Source organism: Solanum tuberosum, unplaced genomic scaffold, assembly GCF_000226075.1.
Source record: "Solanum tuberosum cultivar DM 1-3 516 R44 unplaced genomic scaffold, SolTub_3.0 scf00123, whole genome shotgun sequence".
In the NCBI taxonomy this organism is placed as follows: Eukaryota; Viridiplantae; Streptophyta; class Magnoliopsida; order Solanales; family Solanaceae; genus Solanum; species Solanum tuberosum.
In genome coordinates, this window is record NW_006239048.1 from 389,555 (window position 1) to 411,380 (window position 21,826).

The 21,826-nt window shown below is 35.1% G+C and overlaps 2 protein-coding genes and 1 pseudogene across 2 annotated transcripts; all 3 read right to left on the reverse strand.

Moving 5' to 3' along the window:
* Positions 1 to 8,433: 8,433 nt before the first annotated feature.
* On the reverse strand, positions 8,434 to 11,381 carry LOC102601832 (cytochrome P450 CYP736A12-like). Its single transcript, XM_006350330.2, has 2 exons — positions 10,245 to 11,381; positions 8,434 to 9,359 (listed from the first exon to the last, which is right to left on the reverse strand). The coding sequence occupies exons 1-2, from the start codon at positions 10,947 to 10,949 to the stop codon at positions 8,541 to 8,543; spliced, it is 1,524 nt and encodes a 507-aa protein (XP_006350392.1). The 5' UTR covers positions 10,950 to 11,381; the 3' UTR covers positions 8,434 to 8,540.
* Positions 11,382 to 14,160: 2,779 nt separating this feature from the next.
* LOC107061201 (zinc finger MYM-type protein 1-like) lies at positions 14,161 to 15,177 on the reverse strand. The gene has a single exon (XM_015310037.1). The coding sequence runs from the start codon at positions 15,175 to 15,177 to the stop codon at positions 14,161 to 14,163; it is 1,017 nt and encodes a 338-aa protein (XP_015165523.1).
* A 2,188-nt stretch (positions 15,178 to 17,365) lies between these two features.
* On the reverse strand, positions 17,366 to 21,434 carry LOC102602165 (pentatricopeptide repeat-containing protein At5g01110-like; annotated as a pseudogene).
* Positions 21,435 to 21,826: the final 392 nt, after the last annotated feature.

The following is a 21,826-nucleotide window of genomic DNA, read 5'->3' on the forward strand; positions in this document are numbered from 1 at the left end:
TACGGTCCGTCAATCCCCTCCGTAGCTCCACACTTAGAATCTTCAAAAATCAGGTACTGGAACCCTCGCAGTATCACTCTACGGATCAACAGTACGGTCTGTAGATCAGTCTACGGATCGTCAATGGGCACCGTGGTTCCACACTTGGTCAGATTTCCCTGATTTGTCTTCAATACCATGCCTGCTGATCTACGGTCATAACCTACGGACCGTGAATGGACCTACGGTCCGTAGATCACCTCCGTGGATGCCCTTTTTCTGCAATTCCTTCAGCTGTCTCTAAGCTTCTGCGCCTGAACACCTTTCCTGCAAAACATGATAAAAATACATAAAAAAAACAATACAAAAAGGCCCTAGACACACACAACTTGTAAGTGAAATGTATTAGAAATATCGTAAACTCACGGTATATCAGGAACCCACTAATGAAATCCCACATACCTGGTGACGAAATTCATGGAGAAATCTTTCAATTTCGGGGATTAAACCGAAGAAAATGTGTTGCATTCTTGGAAGGTCTTTTAGTCGCCTCTTCCTCCTCTTTAGTTCTAAGCTTGGTGAATTCTAGAGAATAATGGTTTAGGACAAAATCTGACTAGAATAATAGGCTAAAACTGACCAAAATGAAGTAGTTTAGGGATAAAATAATTAGGAAAAGACCGTATTACCCCTAAACTAAAAGTCGATTACCCCATCGACGGAGCTGACTGACGGTCCATAAGTCGACTGACGGTCCATCCTGTCAGTCGTTGTTTGGCTGTCAGAGGGCTAAAATCTGGGGTCTGAAAATTAAAAGTTGACTGGCCCATCAACGGAGCTGACTAACAGGCCGTAAGTCGACTGACGGTCCGTCCTGTCAGTTGTCATTTGGCTATCAGAGGGCTGAAATCTAGGGTCTGAAAATTAAAAGTCGACTGGCCCATCGACGGAGCTGACTGACGGGCCGTAAGTCGAGTGATGGTCCATCCTATTAGTCGTCGTTTGGCTGTCAGAGGAATGAAATCTGAGGTCTAAAAACTAAAAGTCGACTGGCCCATCGACAGAGCTGACTAACGGGCCGTAAGTCGACTGACGGTCCGTAGATGGCCTCTGTCGGTACCACCTACAACTTCTTACAATCCAGAATTTTTCCTTCCTTGAATCTGGGGTGTTACAATATCTCCCCCTTGGGAACATTCGACCTCGAATGAAGTCTAAACTAGCTGGGTATAGAGGCAATGAGTTGCAATCCTTACCCTTAAGTACTAGAAATTTATATCTGACTGAACTGAGTTCCAAGAACATGAAAATATGCTGAAAGTGCAAGAACAACTAAAAGAACATGGTACTAAGACTGAATTTACGCACGAGAAAACTGAGAGATTAGAGAGGAAACTATTATCTCAAGCTGAAATGAAATCGGAAGGAAAAAGATGAGGATACTTGGCCTTCATGGCTTTTTCACCTACTCATCCACCCTAGGAACACATAAGCGACCATCTCCTCTTTGGGAGAAAACCTCTACTTTCTGCTGATGAACTGCACCTTTCAACTGGAATAATATAGGATCAATATCCTATTTTCCCTTAACCTCGGCTACCAATGAAGCTTCTGATCTATTTTGGACTATCACACCACCATCTGATGTGTCCGTAAGACTAACTCCTAAGCGAGCAAACCGATGAACATCTTTTGCTAATTTCTTCCCCTTTTCCTCAAGATGTGCTACAGCACCCTCTAGAGATCATCTTTCTAGCCTTAAGGTAAGAGATAAGTCGACCTATAGGCACTGAGCTACTACCCTTCCATTCTAAGACTAGCTCGTTGGAAACTGAAACCGAACGATCCTATTTCTAGAATCAACTGAGGCATAACAGGGATGTAACCAATCCATGCCTAGAATGATATCGAAATCTACTATTTCTAACTCTACAAGATCTATTGAGGTAACTTTTTGGAACACGGTGATAGAGCAACTTTTGTATACCCGTCTAGCTATAATTGGGTCACCAACTGGAGTAGAGACTGAGACGGGTTCTGAAAGAGTTTCTAAAGATGCATTAATACCACAAGATTCCTTCCACTGTTGGTACCAAGTGTAGGCCACTCCCTTCAACTAATAGGCGGCCAAATCTGCACTCTCGACCTGAGTGACACCCATAATGTTTGTTACCGTTTAGATGTCGTCGGGAAATTCTTGTGTATCTTATTTTGACTTAGACCCGTGAAACTCTATAGGGTTTATCCGAGTAAAGTCTTGGATTTCTGCTGTAGCAGTGTTAGTTTGTGGCAGAGATGGGACCACATCTTACTGATTTACCTGGGTAGTCATGGCCTGAGAAAGTACTTGGTAAGAGCCCCTGAACTTGGCATGCATGACTTGCTTCTTCAATGGGTCTGATTGAGCTGCTGGCTGATTCCTTACTTTAGTTCTTTTAGGAGGCATTTTCTGAAATGCGAAAAGCAGGAGTTAGAAGGAGATTGAATAGAGTTCATACTCACGCACGATAAGAATAATAAATGAAGTGAAGTTTTTCCTAAAACACTTCGTCGCCTCCCTCTCATTAGATGTGGTGTACTTCACACCCATGAAAGAGACTCTACTTAGTGCGGCTTTTCAGACATCCTAGGACTCTTGAACCTAATGCTCTGATACCAAGTTTGTCACGCTCTGAGGCTACTCCCTCGACGTAAACACGGGACCTAGGATCACGAGTGACCTTAAGCTAACCCTGAACTGGCATATCATTAGAAGAATTGAATATATCTAAGAAAGATAAACTAATACGAAAGCTAAATCATGATATAACTAATAGTGGGGAATACCCAAAGCTGGTCTAAATATATAAATATTGAATAAGAGTTTAATGATACTGAACAATCACTCAAATGCTAAAGTTGAATCTAAAACTATGTTTGAAATAGCCTCTAACTAACTAAAGTTGTTGGGACATGCCCTCAACTAACTCTAGCAAACCTGAAACTGAAATAAAAGACTAAATAGAAAAAAAACATGTCCATTGCCCTCGAAGTATGAGGACTCACCACTGAAGCTGTATAATGTGGATCAGGAACCGATCTACGCGTGATATGAATGCTGAGGACCTGAATCTACATCATGAGAAGATGTAATGCATAGTATGCGTCAATACTTGGAAAGTACTGAGCATACATGATAGGATAAAAACTGAACAAAACATATAAACTGAACAAGGCATACTGAGCAATGATATAGTCTGAACATAATGGAAATGCTGAAATGAGCTGAACTGAACTGAATGCAATGACCAAGTGCATAACATACTGAGACTGAATACTGAAGTATAACTGAAAACCTGGTCAAATGCACTGAAGTCTGACTGTGGGAGATACTATTAACCGACATAAAACCACGTGAGCTAAACATGAAGTCCGATGTATATGCCCCATCGAGAGGACCCAATATACCTTTCCAGGGGTATAAAGGCATGATTGTTCGATGTATACAACCCATCGAGAGGACCCAATATACCTTGCCAGGGGTATAAATGCATGAATGACGTGATCACTAAATCTGATGCCCAATAAATGAGACTTATAAACCTACGGAGGCACGTAGTTCTGGGACTATATGGGTAAGCTGAATCCTAGTCCAACTTGATTTTAAGTCTACTCCCAACTGAATATGTTTATGACACATTATGACTGAAATACTGAAATGTTGAATAGCTTAAAATACTGACATGCAAAATCTGAGAATGTAACATTTAAATACTAGCAATGATACATTCGAAACTAGAGCATGTATAACTGTTTAACTGACCTAGAAAGTGTAATTCATGAACTAAGAGAATCTACACAACTAGGGTTCTGAATTTCATGAAAAGAACTAAGAAACAATTTCACGAAAACATGATAATCTGATTAGGAATACTAGAACAGCTAATTCACAACAATTCTCTAAAGTTCTAAAAACCCTAGGTTTAAACAATATATAGGGAATCAAGAATCTGGCTGAATTCTAGGGACCTAGTGGACGAAAGGAACCCACTATTGAAATCCCACATACCTGGTGACGAAATTCACGGAGAAATCTTTCGATTTCGAGGCTTGAACTGAAGAAAACTTGTTGCGTTCTTGGAAGGGTTTTGAGTCGCCTCTTCATCCTCTTTTGTTCTAAGCTTGGTGAATTCTAGAGAATAATGGTTTAGGGTAAAATCTGACTAGAATAATAGGCTAAAACTGACCAAAATGAAGTAGTTTAGGGATAAAATAATTAGAAAAAGACCCTATTACCCCTAAAATAAAAGTCGTCTGACCTATCGACAGAGCTGACTGACGGGTCATAAGTCGACTGACTGTCCGTCCTGTCAGTCGTCGTTTGGCTGTCAGAGGGCTGAAATCTGGGGTCTGAAACTTAAAAGTCGATCGGCCTATTGACGGAGCTGATTGACAGGTCGTAAGTCGATTGACGGTCCATCCTGTCAGTTGTTGTTTGGTTGGTAGAGGGCTGAAATCTGGGGTCTGAAAACTAAAAGTTGACTGGTCCTTAGGCGGAGCTGACTGACGGGCCGTAAGTCAACTGACAGTCCGTAGGTGGCCTCTGTCGATGGCACCTGCAACTTCTGAAAATCTAAATTTTTTCCTTCCTCGAATCTAAAGTGTTACACATATACTTATAAACTGCACGAATTTATACATATATTTATACAGTGTGCAAACTTATACATACATGTATACATTGCACAAACTTATACATATACTTATACAGTGCACAAACTTATACATATGTTTATACAGTGCACAAACTTATAGATATATTTATACAGGGCACAAACTTATAGATATATTTATACAGGGCATAAACTTATACATATATTTATACAGTGCACACATTTATACATATATTTTCCCAGGGAACAAACTGATACATATATTTATACAAGTATATATTTATACAGTTATAGATATATTTGTACAGGGCACAAACTTATACATATATTTATACAGTTCATACCGTATTGTTGTCATCTCTGAACACGTCCTTCGCGAAGTAATCTAGATGAGGGAAATCCTTTTTCGTCTTCCAGTTGAGGATTCTAGGAATGTGGTCAGATAATTTAACAACAATTTGCTCATCTAAATTCGAACAACATTCGTAAAATCATACTTGTAAAGCAAGTGGGAAACCATATAATCTGTAATACTTTCCATCATGTTTAATCTTGGTGTGCAAATGTAGAATCAAAAGGTCAAAAGCCTTTTTACTCCATGGGTAGTCCATGTATCTGCCTGATTCAACTAAATCAAAGTCTTTCCTATCAATTATTATAGTTGTTGGTTCTTCAGAAAGGATAAATGTATGTATGTAAAACAATATAGCAAACTTCAACACATCATCATTATCACCCCAAACCTTGTTAGAAAAATTGTCAACCAATTGTTTCTTAGTGATGGCTTTTTCAACATCAAAATTATAAAGAATAATCATGTTTGGTTCTTCAATATTAAAAATAAAATCTGACTCATTATGTGAACATTTTAAACCAGATATGATAGCAAAGTCCTTAATGGTGAATCGAAGAGTGGTGTCATTTACATGTATCAGGATGGCATCTTTTGAGCTACCCTCAATCTCTCTAAAAAATATGCACCTAGTAAGTTGTGCTTGCACATGACATCTACGAATGCTAGACAATTGAGCAAAATATGTGGTTCCACAAAAGCGTTCAAACTGAGTTTCAGAAAGCTTTTTAGCTAACACATCCATTACTTGAACATTTGTATAACACTGCATGTGAGGTGTAGGTGTTGGTTTGGGGAAAAAAAATGGCATATAGTTTTACTAAATATACATATATACATAACTAAGACACAAATACATATATCAAAATGTATGAAATAGATTTTAAATGAATATAACCTATACAAGTTTTATAAAGAAAATATACAGTATACAAACCCATTTCAATTGTATAAATGTTTATATTGTATATGTAGAGAAATTGTTAAACTGCTGTTAATACAATAACTATTGATATTATACATTATACAAACAATTTCAATTGTATAATTGTTTATATTGTATGTATAGTGAAATACTGCTATTTATACATTAAGTTTGTAAATTAAACATAGTGATTACACACAACTGTATAAACAAACAAACAAACAGATGCAGGACATAAATATACAGGGAAAATATAAGAATAATATACAATCGTAACATATAAAAATTAATGATTATACAAAACACCCCATCATGCTCCAATGAGCCAGAAACAACCACTTCCTTTGTTTTTGTGTTGTCACTTGTATAATCAGTTGTTTATACTTTCCTCTTTTTGCTTGACCCAACATCAGACTTATCTTTGTAAGATTGCTTCGATTTTACACTAATTTCCTCCAATCTAATTGGGTCATTTTTCAATTTGGATCTGACCTCTTTCATTGCGTTGGATTTTGCCATTGAACCTGCAACCTTCCCAAAATCCTGAGTTAGACCCAAGGAAAATGATGGTTGTTCAACAATATTTTTGTCATGAAACTGTATACCTCTTGTAAATCTTTTAGATGGAGACTGAGCATCCATTGTACGAATGAAAACTCTGTATGGATAATGAATTGATATGAAAGATAACTTGAAAAATTGAAAAAAAAATAGATAAAATTTAAATTAATCGATTTAGACACGTTTTGCCTGTACCTGAAATTTTTGAAGCCACAATTGGAAGCGTAGTGGTGAAGATTTGAAATTCAAACAGATTTTGGGGAGAGAATTTAGGAGAAATTGAAGGATATGGGAATGAAGAGAATTGTATAAAAGGAATAACTTCAAAAAAAAATTACTTATACAAAATTGTGGGACCCATTAATAGCAAATTAGCCGAAACTGTAGCTACTCAAAGGAAATAAATAAAACAATAGCTATATTATTTATTTTAAATTAATAGTTTGCCATTATGCACAATTTTCCCTATAAGTAATTGTAATAAGGAAAAATATAACACTTGCACTCAAAATTTACGTAATCAAAATGATACTCAAACTCATGTCGTAGAACTTCATATACCTTCTCCATTTAAGAAATTTTTGGAGTATAGAATATTCAATCAGTAGGAACATATGTCTTTGGTTCTTGGTCAATGTTAGTGATCGAACACTGTTGTATTGTAGAGTATCGATTGAAACTTATTTCTAAATTATAAAAAAGATTCTACAAAATACATACATTATTTTATGCATAGAATATTCTCGATTACAGTAGTTATTATTTTCCCTTCTCAATTCTCATAACGAGATCAATCAGAACATGAGCTAAAGAAAAAACTAAAAATCAATATTAATTGGCATGAGTCTCATGCTATAACGTGTTATAAAATATGAGGAATATAAAACAAGAAACAAAGACGAGATATGAAAAGTAAAATGTAGAGATCATGTTAATCAATATGTCTTCGAGTGTCTCTTATAATTGTGAATGACAACCTTATTTATAGGTTGAGAAATCACTCCAAAAATCAACAATAAATGCCCAAATTAATAGATACATTCTTATCTAAATAGTTCTTTGAACCTAGAAAATATGTATATATGAATGTAAGTAGTTCATGTATTAACTAAATGGACAATCCACTCATTCCATAGATTTATATAAGAAAATATATAATGTGTCGATATTATATAAATAATGTATAATCACGTATATATGCTATTTATATAATATATATGTTACAACAATTCATCTTCTTAATGAGTTTTTAAAAAAAAATATCACATAACAATACTAAGATGGGAAGTGGACAAATAATTGTAATAGCCATTGGATTATAAGAGAAATTCCACTTCGCTTGCAATAAAAAGGTAAGTGTAGAGAATGACAAAAAGTAGAGATAATTGTACTAGCCATCAATTACTTTTATAGTAGTAGTCATATCATAAAGAGTGAGTGGAGCTGACAAAAAGGGAATTGAGGGTGTCAAAGATAGAAAAAGAAAAGCAGTGAATAATTGAGCTATTTTAGATTTAAAAAGAAAATTGACTCAATGTGCTATTTAAGCTTATTTAGAAAACATTTGATATATATACATCTAATGTATATCTTTTCTATGTGTGATATACATGATATTCCATGTTGTAGTACAAGTGATATACATGAGGCCATACAAGCTGAAGTGTCAAGTTCATAAATGTTACCCAAATCAACAACCGAAGTTTCAAATTTTTCAATACCATGAGTAACAAAGTGAACCCTCCAATTCGAGATGGACAAAAGAGGGACCATATACTCTGAGTGATTAAACACCCTTATTCTAGAATTAATTATGTCCAAAGTATGAACATTGTATCCTAATTTAAGTTGTTATTGCTTTTCTACCATACGAATTCTTCGTTTAATCTTGTGATTACTATTCCATTATTTTCTAGATCAATAGGATAAATGAATAATCTTTAATGAAACTCGAAAGAGGAAACTTAGACACAAAATGTGGATTGAACAAAGTAGGACGCATCCTACTGGACAAATTTGCGACTAGGATAGAAATATATTTTAAACAGAACAAAATAGGATGCATAACGTTTTAACAGAGTAGACGGTAAGTAGGAATAACAAGCAAATTTTGAGCTCTTGGAGCTGCCAAACCAAACTTTTCAGTCATGTCCAAATCATCAGGTAATATGCCATCAGGCAAATCCCAATTGAAGCAATGTACTAATTGTGCAACTATCAACTTGACAGTAATCAACCCCAGATTTATTCCTGGACAACTTCTTCTCCCATATCCAAATGGTAGTAAATGAAAATCATGTCCACGAAGATTGATGTTCTTGCCAATAAACCTCTCAGGAATAAATTTCTCAACGTTATCCGACCATATCTTAGGATCATGTCCTAACGCCCAACAATTTATCATAACCCGTGATCCTTTTGGTATGTAACATTCATTTATCACAACATCTTCTATTGATTCTCGAGGAACTAAAAGAGGCGCTACAGGATGTAACCTGAACGTTTCCTTGAGCACTAGTTCCAAGTATTCCAACTTAGGTAAATCATCTTCCTCAACCATTCTATCAAGTCCTACAATAGATGTCAACTCGTCTTGGAGTTTGTTCATTACTGTTGGATGCTTGATGATTTCTGCAAACACCCATTCTATCCAAGTGTGTGAAGTATCGATGGCTCCAACAATCATGTCAGAAAGGATAGCTTTCATGGTTGCACGATCAATCGAGTAAGATGAGTTGGGATTATCTTGATATGACAACATGATATCGACAAGATCCTTGTTCTTGCTCTTGTGAGTGTAGTTATTAGCATCTTGTTCATGCTCATTGATTATGGTATCAAATATTTCTTGAACACGCTTTCCTGTTTCCTTCAACTGCTTATTCAAGCCCTGAACATCCATGGTTTCACAAATCACACATGTGTATGACCAAAATATATTACATAAAAGTTTAATCTCGAGACCTCTGGGTTAGGGAACCCGTATTGGTGTACGCATGACACTTAAGTAGAGCAATCTCAAGGTGACAAAATTTAGTCCATGAATACATAATTCACTAACTCGCCTAAGTTTGAGTGAGTTATTAATCCACTCATTTATTAGCTGAGTCTCTCTCAACCTAGCCCACTTTAGTTCATAAAAATTGGCTAATGTAGAATCCAAATTGACTTATGAAAAATCTCGTCAAGAATGGTAATTTTCAATTATGTTTAATCTATAGTTCATTAATTACTTTGTAGCCATTCCAATTATATTTATTCACATGTCATATGCTAGTATAAATCATCGTGATGTCCATCAATATAGATAAAAGGTAAATTAGTAAAATTAACCATTTTGTTTAGAGAGAAGTATTGAAAATATCCTTAAACTAGGCGCCAATAGTTAGTTTTATTCCCGAACTATTGATACTCTTAGAAACACCTCTTTACTTAACTAACTGAACTTAAATACAACCTCCGATCTTACAACATAAATGAAATACACTCCTAAATTTTCGTCAAGTTTAAAGGTATTTTTAACAATTCTCTCATTTTTTATTAAGAGTCTTATGCACCTACAAGAGAAAGATGTATATAAGTTTAGTTAGTCAAGTAGAAAGGTGTATCTAAGTTTAACTAGTCAAATAGAAAGATGTATCTAAGTTTAGCTAGTCAAGTAGAAATATGTTTTTAAGATTGTCAATAATTTAAATACGAAATTAATATTTACGTCAAATTCAAAAGTTTTTTTGTTTACTGATATGAGAGGGAGAAAATACTATAGAAAACATACCTGGATATCAAATGGCTCAAGAAAAGGCACATAATCAGCAACATTAAAAGTTCCACTCAATCTCACCATCTCCTTGACAATATTCTTCAAATCAAATCTCTCACTATTCCCTTCTCCAAATAACATTCTATAAGTCATATTCCCAATCAAATCCCCAATCCTCTCCCCCAAATCCACAACCACCAATTCACCCCCAAATCCCTTCACCTTCTCCACCAAAACCCCAATTTCCTCCTTCCTCATCCCGGCAGAATACCCGATTTTCTCCGCCGTGAGCAGCTCTTGAGTACAAAACTTCCGATTATTGCGCCACCGTGGACCGGAAGGTGCAAACGCTAAACCCTTAGTACCGTCAACCATGTAATTTATCGCCTTCAGCTTTGGCCGGCTTGCGAAAATTGCGTCGTGAGTTTTCAATATGAGCTCGGCGGTCTCCGGCGATGAAATTATCACAGTTGGAATGTTGCCGAGTTTTAGGAACATTAATGGACCGTAGGTTTTGGAGAGGTTGTAGAAGGTACGGTGAGGGAGGGAACCTAATATGTGGAGATTGCCGATTATCGGAAGACCTCGTGGACCTGGTGGAAGTTTCCGGTGAAGTTTTTCCAGTGCCGATGGAGTCCATCGGAAGTGGATGAAGTAGAAGAGAAGACCGATGAGAAATGAAAAAAAGGCTACGACGACGACGTAAATGGATGATAACATTGGAGAGTTTCGGAATTGGGATTCTTATAAATAACAAGTCTGATCAATATGGACAGACACAATCACACAAATATCATCAAAGGGCATATAATACGTATAAATAGTACTACTCGTGGAAGATGAGATATTTTTATTTTGATTTTTCAGCCGGGTTGGATATCCACATCAAAGCTGACTATGCCTATTCAGTGGTGGAGAACACCTTACCATTAGGGGTTCGGATAGCCCTCTTTATTGAATCCTTCGTTATTTAGTGTGTTAATTTTTTCTCTTATTGAAAAATCTCATTCTACCATTGACCGTATTCATACTGCATAGCACTCCATTCAAAGAAAAATCCTTCCTATCAAAAAACTTTTTATAAAAAGCAATCGAAAAGAGATCAGAGCCACACGAAAAAAGGTTTCATAAGCAAACATTATTGTGGAACTCAAGGGAGACCAAGACAATGGTAAAAAATAAAATATTATTATACTTTAGTTTTTGTAAATTTGAAAAGTCATGTAAAGTAACTAGCCCTTCCATCTGTCAGCGCTTCTTCGTCTTTCATTGGGTTAAAGGGAGAATGAAGGGGTTGAAAATTATGAGTAGGGATGGCAATGGAATGGTGGGGGTTGGAGGGGGCGGGTTGAGTTTAATCTACAAAAAACTTAATCTATTTTGTTTTACTCCGCATAATAATTTTTTTCATTTTCAACATGTTCCACCTCGCCTTGCATAGATCCGACCCACATGAACGCGTCTCGCATAATATTTTTAATATTTTCTTTTTCTAATTAAGTTTGATACTAAAAATAAAATTTATAAAAATAATTTTTTTTTCATGAAGTTATATTAATTTAATAGATTAAAATTTTATTTTTTTAGAACTCAATTGGAAAACATGTAAGAAATTGAATTATTTTATTAAACAATTTTTCATTTACTATCTTGAATATTAGCTTTATGAAAATTGTCTTAATAAAAAATGTTTCATCACTCTTATAACATGTAACAAAATTAAAATTAAATTTGAACCCACATAAATCATATATACCCGATCCGCCCCGCAATAGTTTTTTAAGAAACTCACTTTAACCAACCCCACACAATCTTTACCCACCCCGCCCGTATAGCCTTAAATCCACCTCGCCCCGCCGCATTATCATCCTTATCCTTATATTATGAGATTTCAAATTCGAATTTCACTAAAGACTAAAATAATACTAGATAATTCTTTTCATTCTACTTTCATATCAAACACACATTATATGTTCACCATGAACTTGTGCAATTAGTAATAAGGTCAGCACAATTTATGTTAGACTGATATCCTGAGCTACACAAGTCATGATAATACAAAGAGAATCGGGAGGATCTTATTAGAATCAATGGAGGTCTTCTTCATGTTGATGATAGCTTGGAAGGCCAAAGTTGAGAGATTCAAGATGAGGAGATGGTGTGAAGAATCAGTTATCCATGGCTACATTTTAAATAGTTTGATCAATTATCCAAAACTTAATCATATTAATCATTAATTTCTTTTCCGTATGAACTTTCTAATAAAAAAAAGTTTTCAAGTGACTTTTATTGGGATCATTGATGCGCAAGAGAGAAGTCGGAATTGATAGTTTTAGAGAATCAATAGAAAGAAAAGACTTCTTTCATGCATTTCTTATTTGATGCAGAACGCGCGAGAGAGAACTAAGGATTAATGGCTTTCAAGAATTAATTAAAGAAAAGACTTCTTCCCTGCATTCCTAAAAAAGGAAATTAATTTGGATAAAAAAGCATGATAGTTTTCAAACAAATTTAATGTTGGATTTTGCCTTGCTAACCGATAATAGTTGAAGGTATAAAAGAAGAAGAAGATAGGAAAAAGAAGATTAAAGATAACCAATCCACTTCATAAATAGTGCATACATATTCTTATTTCATTTTTCATTCCTTTTGAATCGAAAACACAAACCGCTAGTGAAATTATGTCCATTCTACGTTTCTTTTACTTTACAATCGAAATAAGAAATTTTAGAGTTCACCTTTACCTTTCATTAAAGAAAAATGAGATTGAAATAAAATGTCTTAGACTTCACCAATAACTTTCATTAAAGAAAAATGAGATTGAACTGAAAGTCACTTGACTTGAATACTATATAATTATCTATAAAGCTAGATTAAGTGGAATCACTACTGGGATAGAGGGGTATCTTTTCAGCATTCTAGCCAGTGGCGGATCCAGGATTTAGAGTTCGTGGATGCCAAATAGACTTATCGATTAAATTAATTTTATATTTGATTAAATTATTCATCTTTTTGATATATATCATAAATCAATCAATAAAATATAAATAATAAGATATTACAAATCCACACTCCACACTAAAAGCATGAAGTTAACAAATTTAAAACTTTCAATAATATTACTAATATTTTAAATATTCATCATTCATTTACAGTTGTCCTCGACGAGTTTTCATATTCTGAAAATGATCGATAATGACATCATTACTAACATTTATAAATACATCACTCTCTATTTAACACACTAGACAATCATTTAAATATTGATTACCAATACTATTCCGTACTTCATTTTTATGTGCTTCATTGACGAAAATGCTCTCTCCACAGTTCCGTAGCAACAGGTAAACTCAAAGTCAACTTTACAAAGTAAATAAACAAGTGAATAAGTCTCCGCAAGATTTGCTTCAACCAATGCCTTTGCCAAATCACGAATTCATTGCAAGTTGGAGAACTTGGGATTACCACTTCGCATATGAATAATGAAAGTATCGAGTTGGTAGCTTAAATCTCGAATTTTTCCATCATCAAACTCACTTGGATAACACTTTGCTAAAGTCATGATTTTACCTTTGTCAAAATTAGAGAAAGAATTGACCGGATTCAAGCTACCCATCCCAAGAATCAAATCACTACTCACTACATCAAAACGGTCATTAAGCTCTTGAAGTTGCTCATCAATGACAATAAAAAAGACTTCAACATGCAAGTGGTGCGCATAACTAACACCCGAAAACTTACGTTTTGACTTTCCGGGAAAATAAGACTCATCCAACTTGGGAATCAAGATATCATGCACATCACAAAATGAGGAAACATCATCCAACAAAGATTCCCATCCATTTTCCCTCATGTCTTGCAATCTTTTCTTTGTAATATTAAGAAACTCCACGACATTAACAATATCTTGATCTTTTTTTTTTGTAAAATCTTACTCATCATTTGACATTGCCAACACTTTCAACATCAAGTGAAGCACAAAAATAAATTTAAATGTTTTAATCCTTGTCAAAAGATACTTCGCTTGATTTCTATCACTTGATGTGGACCCTTCAAGTTCAATCACTTCAAGAACATGAACAATAGATGAGAAAATAACAATAAAGTTATCTAAAGTTTTGAAATGTGATCCCCAACGAGTATCACCTGGTCTTTGAAGCCCACGTTCTTGAGGTAATCCTTGGCCTTTTTGAACTTCACCGGATTCAAATAATTGCTCTAACTTTTTGGCTTGGTGATCACGAAGTAAGTCTCTACGCTTGAAAGATCCTCCAACAACATTCAACACATTACTAACATGATCAAAAAAGTCTTCAACATCCAAATGTTTTTTAGCAATAGCCACTAGTGTTAGTTGCAATTGATGAGCAAAACAATGAATGTAATATGCCGATGGACTATCTTTCATAATCAAAGTTTTGAGCCCATTTATCTCTCCTTTCATATTACTAGCCCCATCATAACCTTGTCCACGTATTTTGGATGGACTTAGTGAGTGAACGGAAAGCAAAGAATAAATCGCTTTCTTCAATGAACATGCCGATGTATCACTAACATGGACAAGACCGATAAATCGTTCAACTACTTCACCATTCTTATTAACAAAACGCAAAACAAGAGCCATTTGTTCTTTGTGAGAGATGTCTTTTGACTCATCAACTAATATACCAAAGTAATCTCCATTCAAGTCCCCAATTATTGCTTTCAATGTTTCTTTTGCACAAGCATTGGCAATATCTTTTTGAATCATAGGACAAGTCAAAGTATCATTTTGTGGGACATTTTCTAATATCACTTTTCCCACATCCGGATGTTTGTCCCCATGCCATCGCAAGAATCCTAGAAAGAAGCCTTGATTAGTTGAAGATTCACTTTCATCATGACCTCGAAAAAGTAATCCATATTGCAAAAGAAGTCTTGACACATCAATTGATGCTTCCAAACGCATTCGATACTCATTTTTTTACTTTTGAGAATGCTTATCAATAACAACTTGAATTGATTGATGATGATTTGACAAATCTAGCATCTTGTTGAAACATTTGTTATGAATGCTATTAACATCACCAATGTTTACGGAATCTTTTACGTGCCCTATTCCAACTCCTAAAACCCATTTTTGTGTAAAACTCACTTGTACTTCCATGGAAAAATCATCTTTGAATAAATAACAACATAGACAATAGACATAATCTTTCTCCACGCTATACTCCAACCATTTAGAATATGAACCTTCAAACCAAATTTTACAAAATCGACGCATTCTTTATCCAATTTTAGTTGGAGGATATGAATCCATTTTAGGTTGACAAGGCCCTTTTTGAATATAATGTTTTCTCACTTCATCCTTTATTCGAGGGTTATAGTGAGCAATTGGTACTCTTTTTTTTGGATCGGCTTCAAGTGAACCTAAATTAAGGTCATTTATAAGACTAGAAGGATCGACATGCGTACTAGAACTTGCTTGCAAATGATTAAATTTCGGAAGAAACTTCTCCATCTCAATTCACAAAACTAGAACACTTTCCTACAAAAATTAAAATTCAATTCAACTCACAATTAATTCAAATTTAATAGGGTAAGTCATAGTTAATTCAAATTAACATGGTTCATATCACACAATTTTTAACCAATAATGTCTTACAATGTTCATTAGATATTTAGAATATCAAAGTAAAATCAAAACTCTTGTCTAATTTGAAATCAATCATCACTCGTTAAAACTTAAAAGAACTCAAGAAATAGAAATAAAAAAATCTTACAAAAATAGAATTACAAACTTACAATCTATAAAAGGTTGTGGATGGATGCAGAAAAGTGAAAACAATAGCACCCAAATGAGGCTTAGCTGTTGTATGGAATGCTAAGACGGGCGGTGGGCGGCAACGACAACAAGTAATTTGGGTTCGGAATGGGGCAATGAAAATTTTGGAGAAGTTGAAACTTGGAGGAAGAAGGGTTTGGAAATAGTTGAAGAGAAAGAGAACACTTTTATTTGTATTTAATCAAATCAAAGAAATGTCAAAGGAGTAATAATGCAATTAATTTAATTTAAGTCAATAACAATTATAAAAAAAATAAAAATAATGTGCTAGTTGTTTTTCCTTAAACGTGCTTAAAAATAAAACGTGCTTCGAGCCTTTTTTTTCCTTAAAAAATGTCTACAGCAAATTTCTAAAAAAAATAGGTACAAATTGGATTCGAACCCGCAACATAAGCCTTCTAAAGTTGCCCTCCTACCGTGGCACCACAAGCCGATTTTGTTCTCTGTGTGGCACACTTTATAATTATATAAATATTATATATATATATATATACACCTATGTGTATATAGAGTTTCCAGTTTCCGTCGAAGCACGCCACCCCCACACCCCTTCATAGATCCGCCCCTGATTCCAGCATTCCAGCATTATCCTTGATATAAACAATTGGGGAAAAAGTAGTGTTTCAATTGTCTTTTATAAAAAGGTACTCAAAACTGAAAATTAAATAGACTTTGAAACATCAAATCACCTTTTGTTAATATTTCTCAATTATTTTTATATGTTCATTATTTTAAAAATAGATAAATGTCAAAAACACACTGAAATTATGTTTGAATTTTATACCTAAAAACACACCATGATGAGAGTGTAATAAAAGTAATGTGTAGTTGTTAAACTAATAAGTTATAATTTATATACAAAATTGACACTTTCAATAGTTTATGTATGAAACTAAAAAAAAAAAGTGGTGTATTTTTAATCCTTGTCTCTTTTATTTTTACTTGTCATTTTAAACATATTAAAAAAAATTATTTTTTTCTATTTTACCCTAAATATTAATTTGTTATTACTCAAATCAGTTTTTCAAGACCTAAAATTATAAATCAACTAGTACGAGTGTTGTGGTTTAATACTAATATTAATCATTATTTTTTGAAGGACATGTAAAGTTAAAAGTGGACAAATAAAAATGAAAGGGAGAAAATATTTTACTTGTCATGGGTGTGAAAAAATGTACAACTTGTTTTGTTATGAATAAAACTTTCATCAACCTCAAATCCAATCTTGAACACTTTCCACAACCAACTGGTGCCAAATTGTTCATGAGATGTGCATTATGGCAAAAACTACTTCAACATTGTCCAACTCAAATAAAAGAACCAAGCAAATTTTCACGTACTGCAACACTATAGTTTTACACAGTAACCATATGTCAACTCTTTGTCTGTACACTATAATCTATATATATAATCTATCCATATATTCTCCACTGTAACTCAAGTAGTCCAGACATCTGTAACCTGAGGAACTCAATCAAAGTTATGTCCTCAATCAATCTATGGAACAGATCTTCTTGAAGTCTGATCAGTTCATAATCACTTCTCCAAAAAGTCCCGGACATAAATTTAGTGAAGGGTTGTAGTTTTATGGTCAATTGAGTATGATGGAAGCTCATTTAGTTTGATAACACAAGAGCAACTGGATCTTTGATACACTTCTGAGAACTGCTACTAGCAATTCTTGCTCACTGATGAAACATGTGGTCATGAACAGATTAATAAACCAGCTAATCAGGAGAAAGTAATGGCAGCCAGTCCATGTGTCATCAACATACCGTGAATGGCATTCACAGCAAACGCTAGACAGCCATGGATAACTTTTCTGATTCACTTGTGATCTCACTGTCATCGTTCCTGAAGCAAAAGCATTTGGTTTAAATTTTCAGCTTTCCACAAAGACAACATAACTCATAACTAGGAACCACAAGCAAACAAAGTGTACATCACCAAGTAAACAATCAAAAGAAACTCAAGAATATTGTTGCACCCCTGTCGGATCCTCAAAAAATACACTACTTATGGAGGATCTGACACACACCCGACGACATTCTTGAAGATTCCAAGCAACATAGGTTTAGACACCATACCATACACAAGCTCAAGAAAACACAATATCCAATATAGAGAGTCATTGGCTATATGTAACATTATGCATTGTTTGCAAAAGTTGCAACCTATGTGGGGAATATATTGATTTGTAGTGGTTATATTATATGTGATATCTAACATGATAATAACATCACCAGGAAGTGGCAACAAGAGGGGAACCAAGAAACTAAGGTCAAAACTTAGTACATACTGTGCTCTTTGACAAATTGTGAGTCCACTGGGTGAACTATCAAACTCGCAGATGAAAGAGGAACTTCTGCATATTCAATCTTGATGGCAATCTTAATCACAGCTCTATTAAAAAGCCCTCTTAAGTTTGTCACCGCAGCCAAAAGCACATTTCTGAAAATGAAGCACGGCTCTGTGTCTGGATAATGTATTACTTACAGACAGTTCCTTAGAGAGCGGAAACAAAACAAAATAAAGTGTTTCTAGCTCTAGTTTCGGATGAGCTTCTCCCAATTATGTCTGGTAATAGAATAGGGCTAGAACAAAACAAGGGGCATTGTATGGAGGTTACCAAGTAGAGGTGTGAAGCAATTGAGATGCATAGAGAATAGATGGTAGGGTTCCAAACCTCGCCTAGCACTGCGCTTAAGCGGAGCTTGTGGTCACTCGTTCCTCGCTTGTTCGAAAGAGCTTCAGATTGGATTTAACACTACATACGATATTCCATTCCGGCCCTCACTAGCTCTCTCTTTAACCAATCAAGATATACAGATGGCAACAAGTGAGGGGTCTGAAGAAGCACCGCTCTCTGTCTGGGTAATATCTCACTAATACACAGTTCCTTAGAGAGCAGATGTCCAGTTGAGCACCCATAAGTTTCTGTTCCAGCAAGTGATTTCTCCATAGTTCTCCTCAAATCAATCAAGCATATTTCACATTAGGTAGCAATTCCCTAATGTCAAAATATCAAATTTAGAAGAGGGCACTGCAAAAAGCAGAATACACAGAAACGGCAGAAATTGACGGTCATACACTTCAGTGGGCTCAAACAGCAAGGTGATTAAAACTTGTCATCAGGAATGAAACCCCTCTGCAGCATTTCATCATGGAAACGAAAAGCCTCCTTCAAGTTATCCTGAGAGACATGTCCATTTATCAATGATGTATATGTGTATCTGTCAGGGTTAATACCCCTCTCAACCATTTTCCGGTACAGCATGTTGGCTTCCTGCATTCTACCAAATTTACAGAAACCATCCAGTATGGTATTATAGCTAATAACATCAGGTGACAGACCTTGTTTTCCCATTTCATTAACCAAATCTAACGCTTTATCCATATTCTCCTCTCTTATAAGCCCATCAAGAAGAGTATTATACGTAATTGAATCAGGAAATAGTCCTTGGGACTGCATCTTGTTCAGAAACTTAGCTGCCCTTGAAGCATCACCAGACCTGCAATATCCCTTGATAATAGAGTTGCAAGTCACGATAGTAGGTTTGATACCTAGGATGATCATATCATCCCATAGTCTTAATGCATCAGTTACACGACCCTTATTACAAAAGCCATTTATGAGAATACTATAAGTAATATAATTAGGAGAAATATTTACAGAGATCATCTCATCCCTTAAACTGAAAGCTTTTTCCATATCACCAACCTTACAAAATCCATCAATCAAGCTGTTATATGTCACAACATCAGGCTTGAGGTTTCTCAGTAGCATGGCTTCAAACAGGGTCTGTGCTTTCTCCATGTTACCAAACTTGCAATATCCATTGATAAGCATGGTAAAAGTGTAAAAATCAGGATTTACATCTCTTTCCAACATCTCATTGAAAAGCTCATCAGCTTCATGAAGCATCTTTCCTTTGCATAACCCATTCAATATAGTATTGTAAGTCACCACATCCATAACTAAACTCTGCTCCAGCATTTCATCACGCATCTTCATAGCCTCCTTCATAGAACCATTTCTACAAAACCCACCAATGAGAATTGTGTAGACTACATTATCTGGTGTAAGACCCTTGCGTTTCATATGCTCATAGTATGCCAATGAGCGGTCGAGACGACCAGTTCTTGAAAACAACCCAATAAGTGAACTATAACTAACCAAATCAGGAATGATAGCTCGACACAACATTTCTTTGAAAACAGATTCTGCTTCCAGCACGTTACCAGCTCTACAGCACTCAGCAAGCAATGCATTATAACTAGTAGTATCAGGGGCCAGTCCACTCTCTTCCATCTCAACCAAAAGTTCCCTTGCTCTCCCGTATTGTCCATTCTTACACAAACCATTGAGAATAGAATTATAAGTTAAAAGACAAGGTCTTAACCCTGTAGCTTTCATAATGTTTGTCATTTCATAGGCTTCTTCAAGAAGCCCCTCGTGACAATATGCATTTATCAAAGTATTGTAAGTCACCATATCCGGAAAGATTCCCCTTCTTTTTCCATTTCTTCGATAAATGGATTCGTGCTTTCAATTTTCCCATCTTTACACAAAGCATTCACCATTATATTGAGGGTATACACATTTGGCTGAATGCTACTCCCTGTCATCTCACCATACACTTCCCATGCCAAGTCAACCCAACCAATCTTCACAAGCCCTCCTAGAAGACCATTACACGCATTTATCGGAACACAAAGATTCCTCCTTTGCAACAACTTAAATACTTCTACAGCCTCCCTAATCTTCCTAGCCTGTACATAAGTCCTAATCAGCAAATCAAAAACATATGGATTCGACCCGCATACCTCATAAGTTGACACCAAAGATTCCACAATCTCAATTCTTGAAACCCCACTTCTTCTAATCATCCTTAAGATAAAACCCTGTGCATCAGCTACCCTCTTAGACCTAATCAACACATGTACAGTAGCACTCAATGAACTCGTGCAATGTTTAAAATTAGGACAATTTACAGACACCAAGTTGATGAATTTCTGTGCTAAATGCAAATTATCACGACAATCAACAAGAACTTCAAGAAAAGTAGACGGGTTTAAACCATGTAAAGACTTGGTTACTGGCTTACCTTGTTTTAGGTTCCACAAAATTTTCTGGACGACAAATGTGTCATCAGATTTTGGGGAATTTTCTAAGTGGGTTGTGCTAACAAGTGAAGCACAAGTTGCTACGCCTCTGATGGTGGATTTGGGAAGGCATAGGCGTCGTGCTGCTGCCATGAGAAATTGGCGTTTTGGGACTGCCATTGAAGTCTGGCTCTTGGAACGTGCTAGTTTTTCCATTGCCAATGAAAAATAGGGGAAAATGAAGAAAGAGTGAATGTTTCCATTGTCTTGTTTGATTTTTTGCAAAATGATTAATTAAAGGGAAATATAATTATTTACACCAAGTTATTTAAAATAGGGTATAGGGAAAAGGGTCTGATATACCCCTTAACTTTGTTAGTTAGAGTTGATATACTACTCGTTATGAAAATGACTCATATATACACCTACTTATATACAAATGACTTACATATACCCTTTTCCTCTAACGGAAATGAAAAAAAAGTAATTTTAGTTTAATTTTTTATTATTTAAAAAAAATAAAATATATATATATATATATAATCCCATATGAATATTTAATCCTCCTCAAACATATTTTTTTTGACTTTTTTTTGTTTCAATGACTAATTTAGATTTATTATTTTGATGGTCAAATTTATTTATGTTTCACTAATATTCTTGTAAA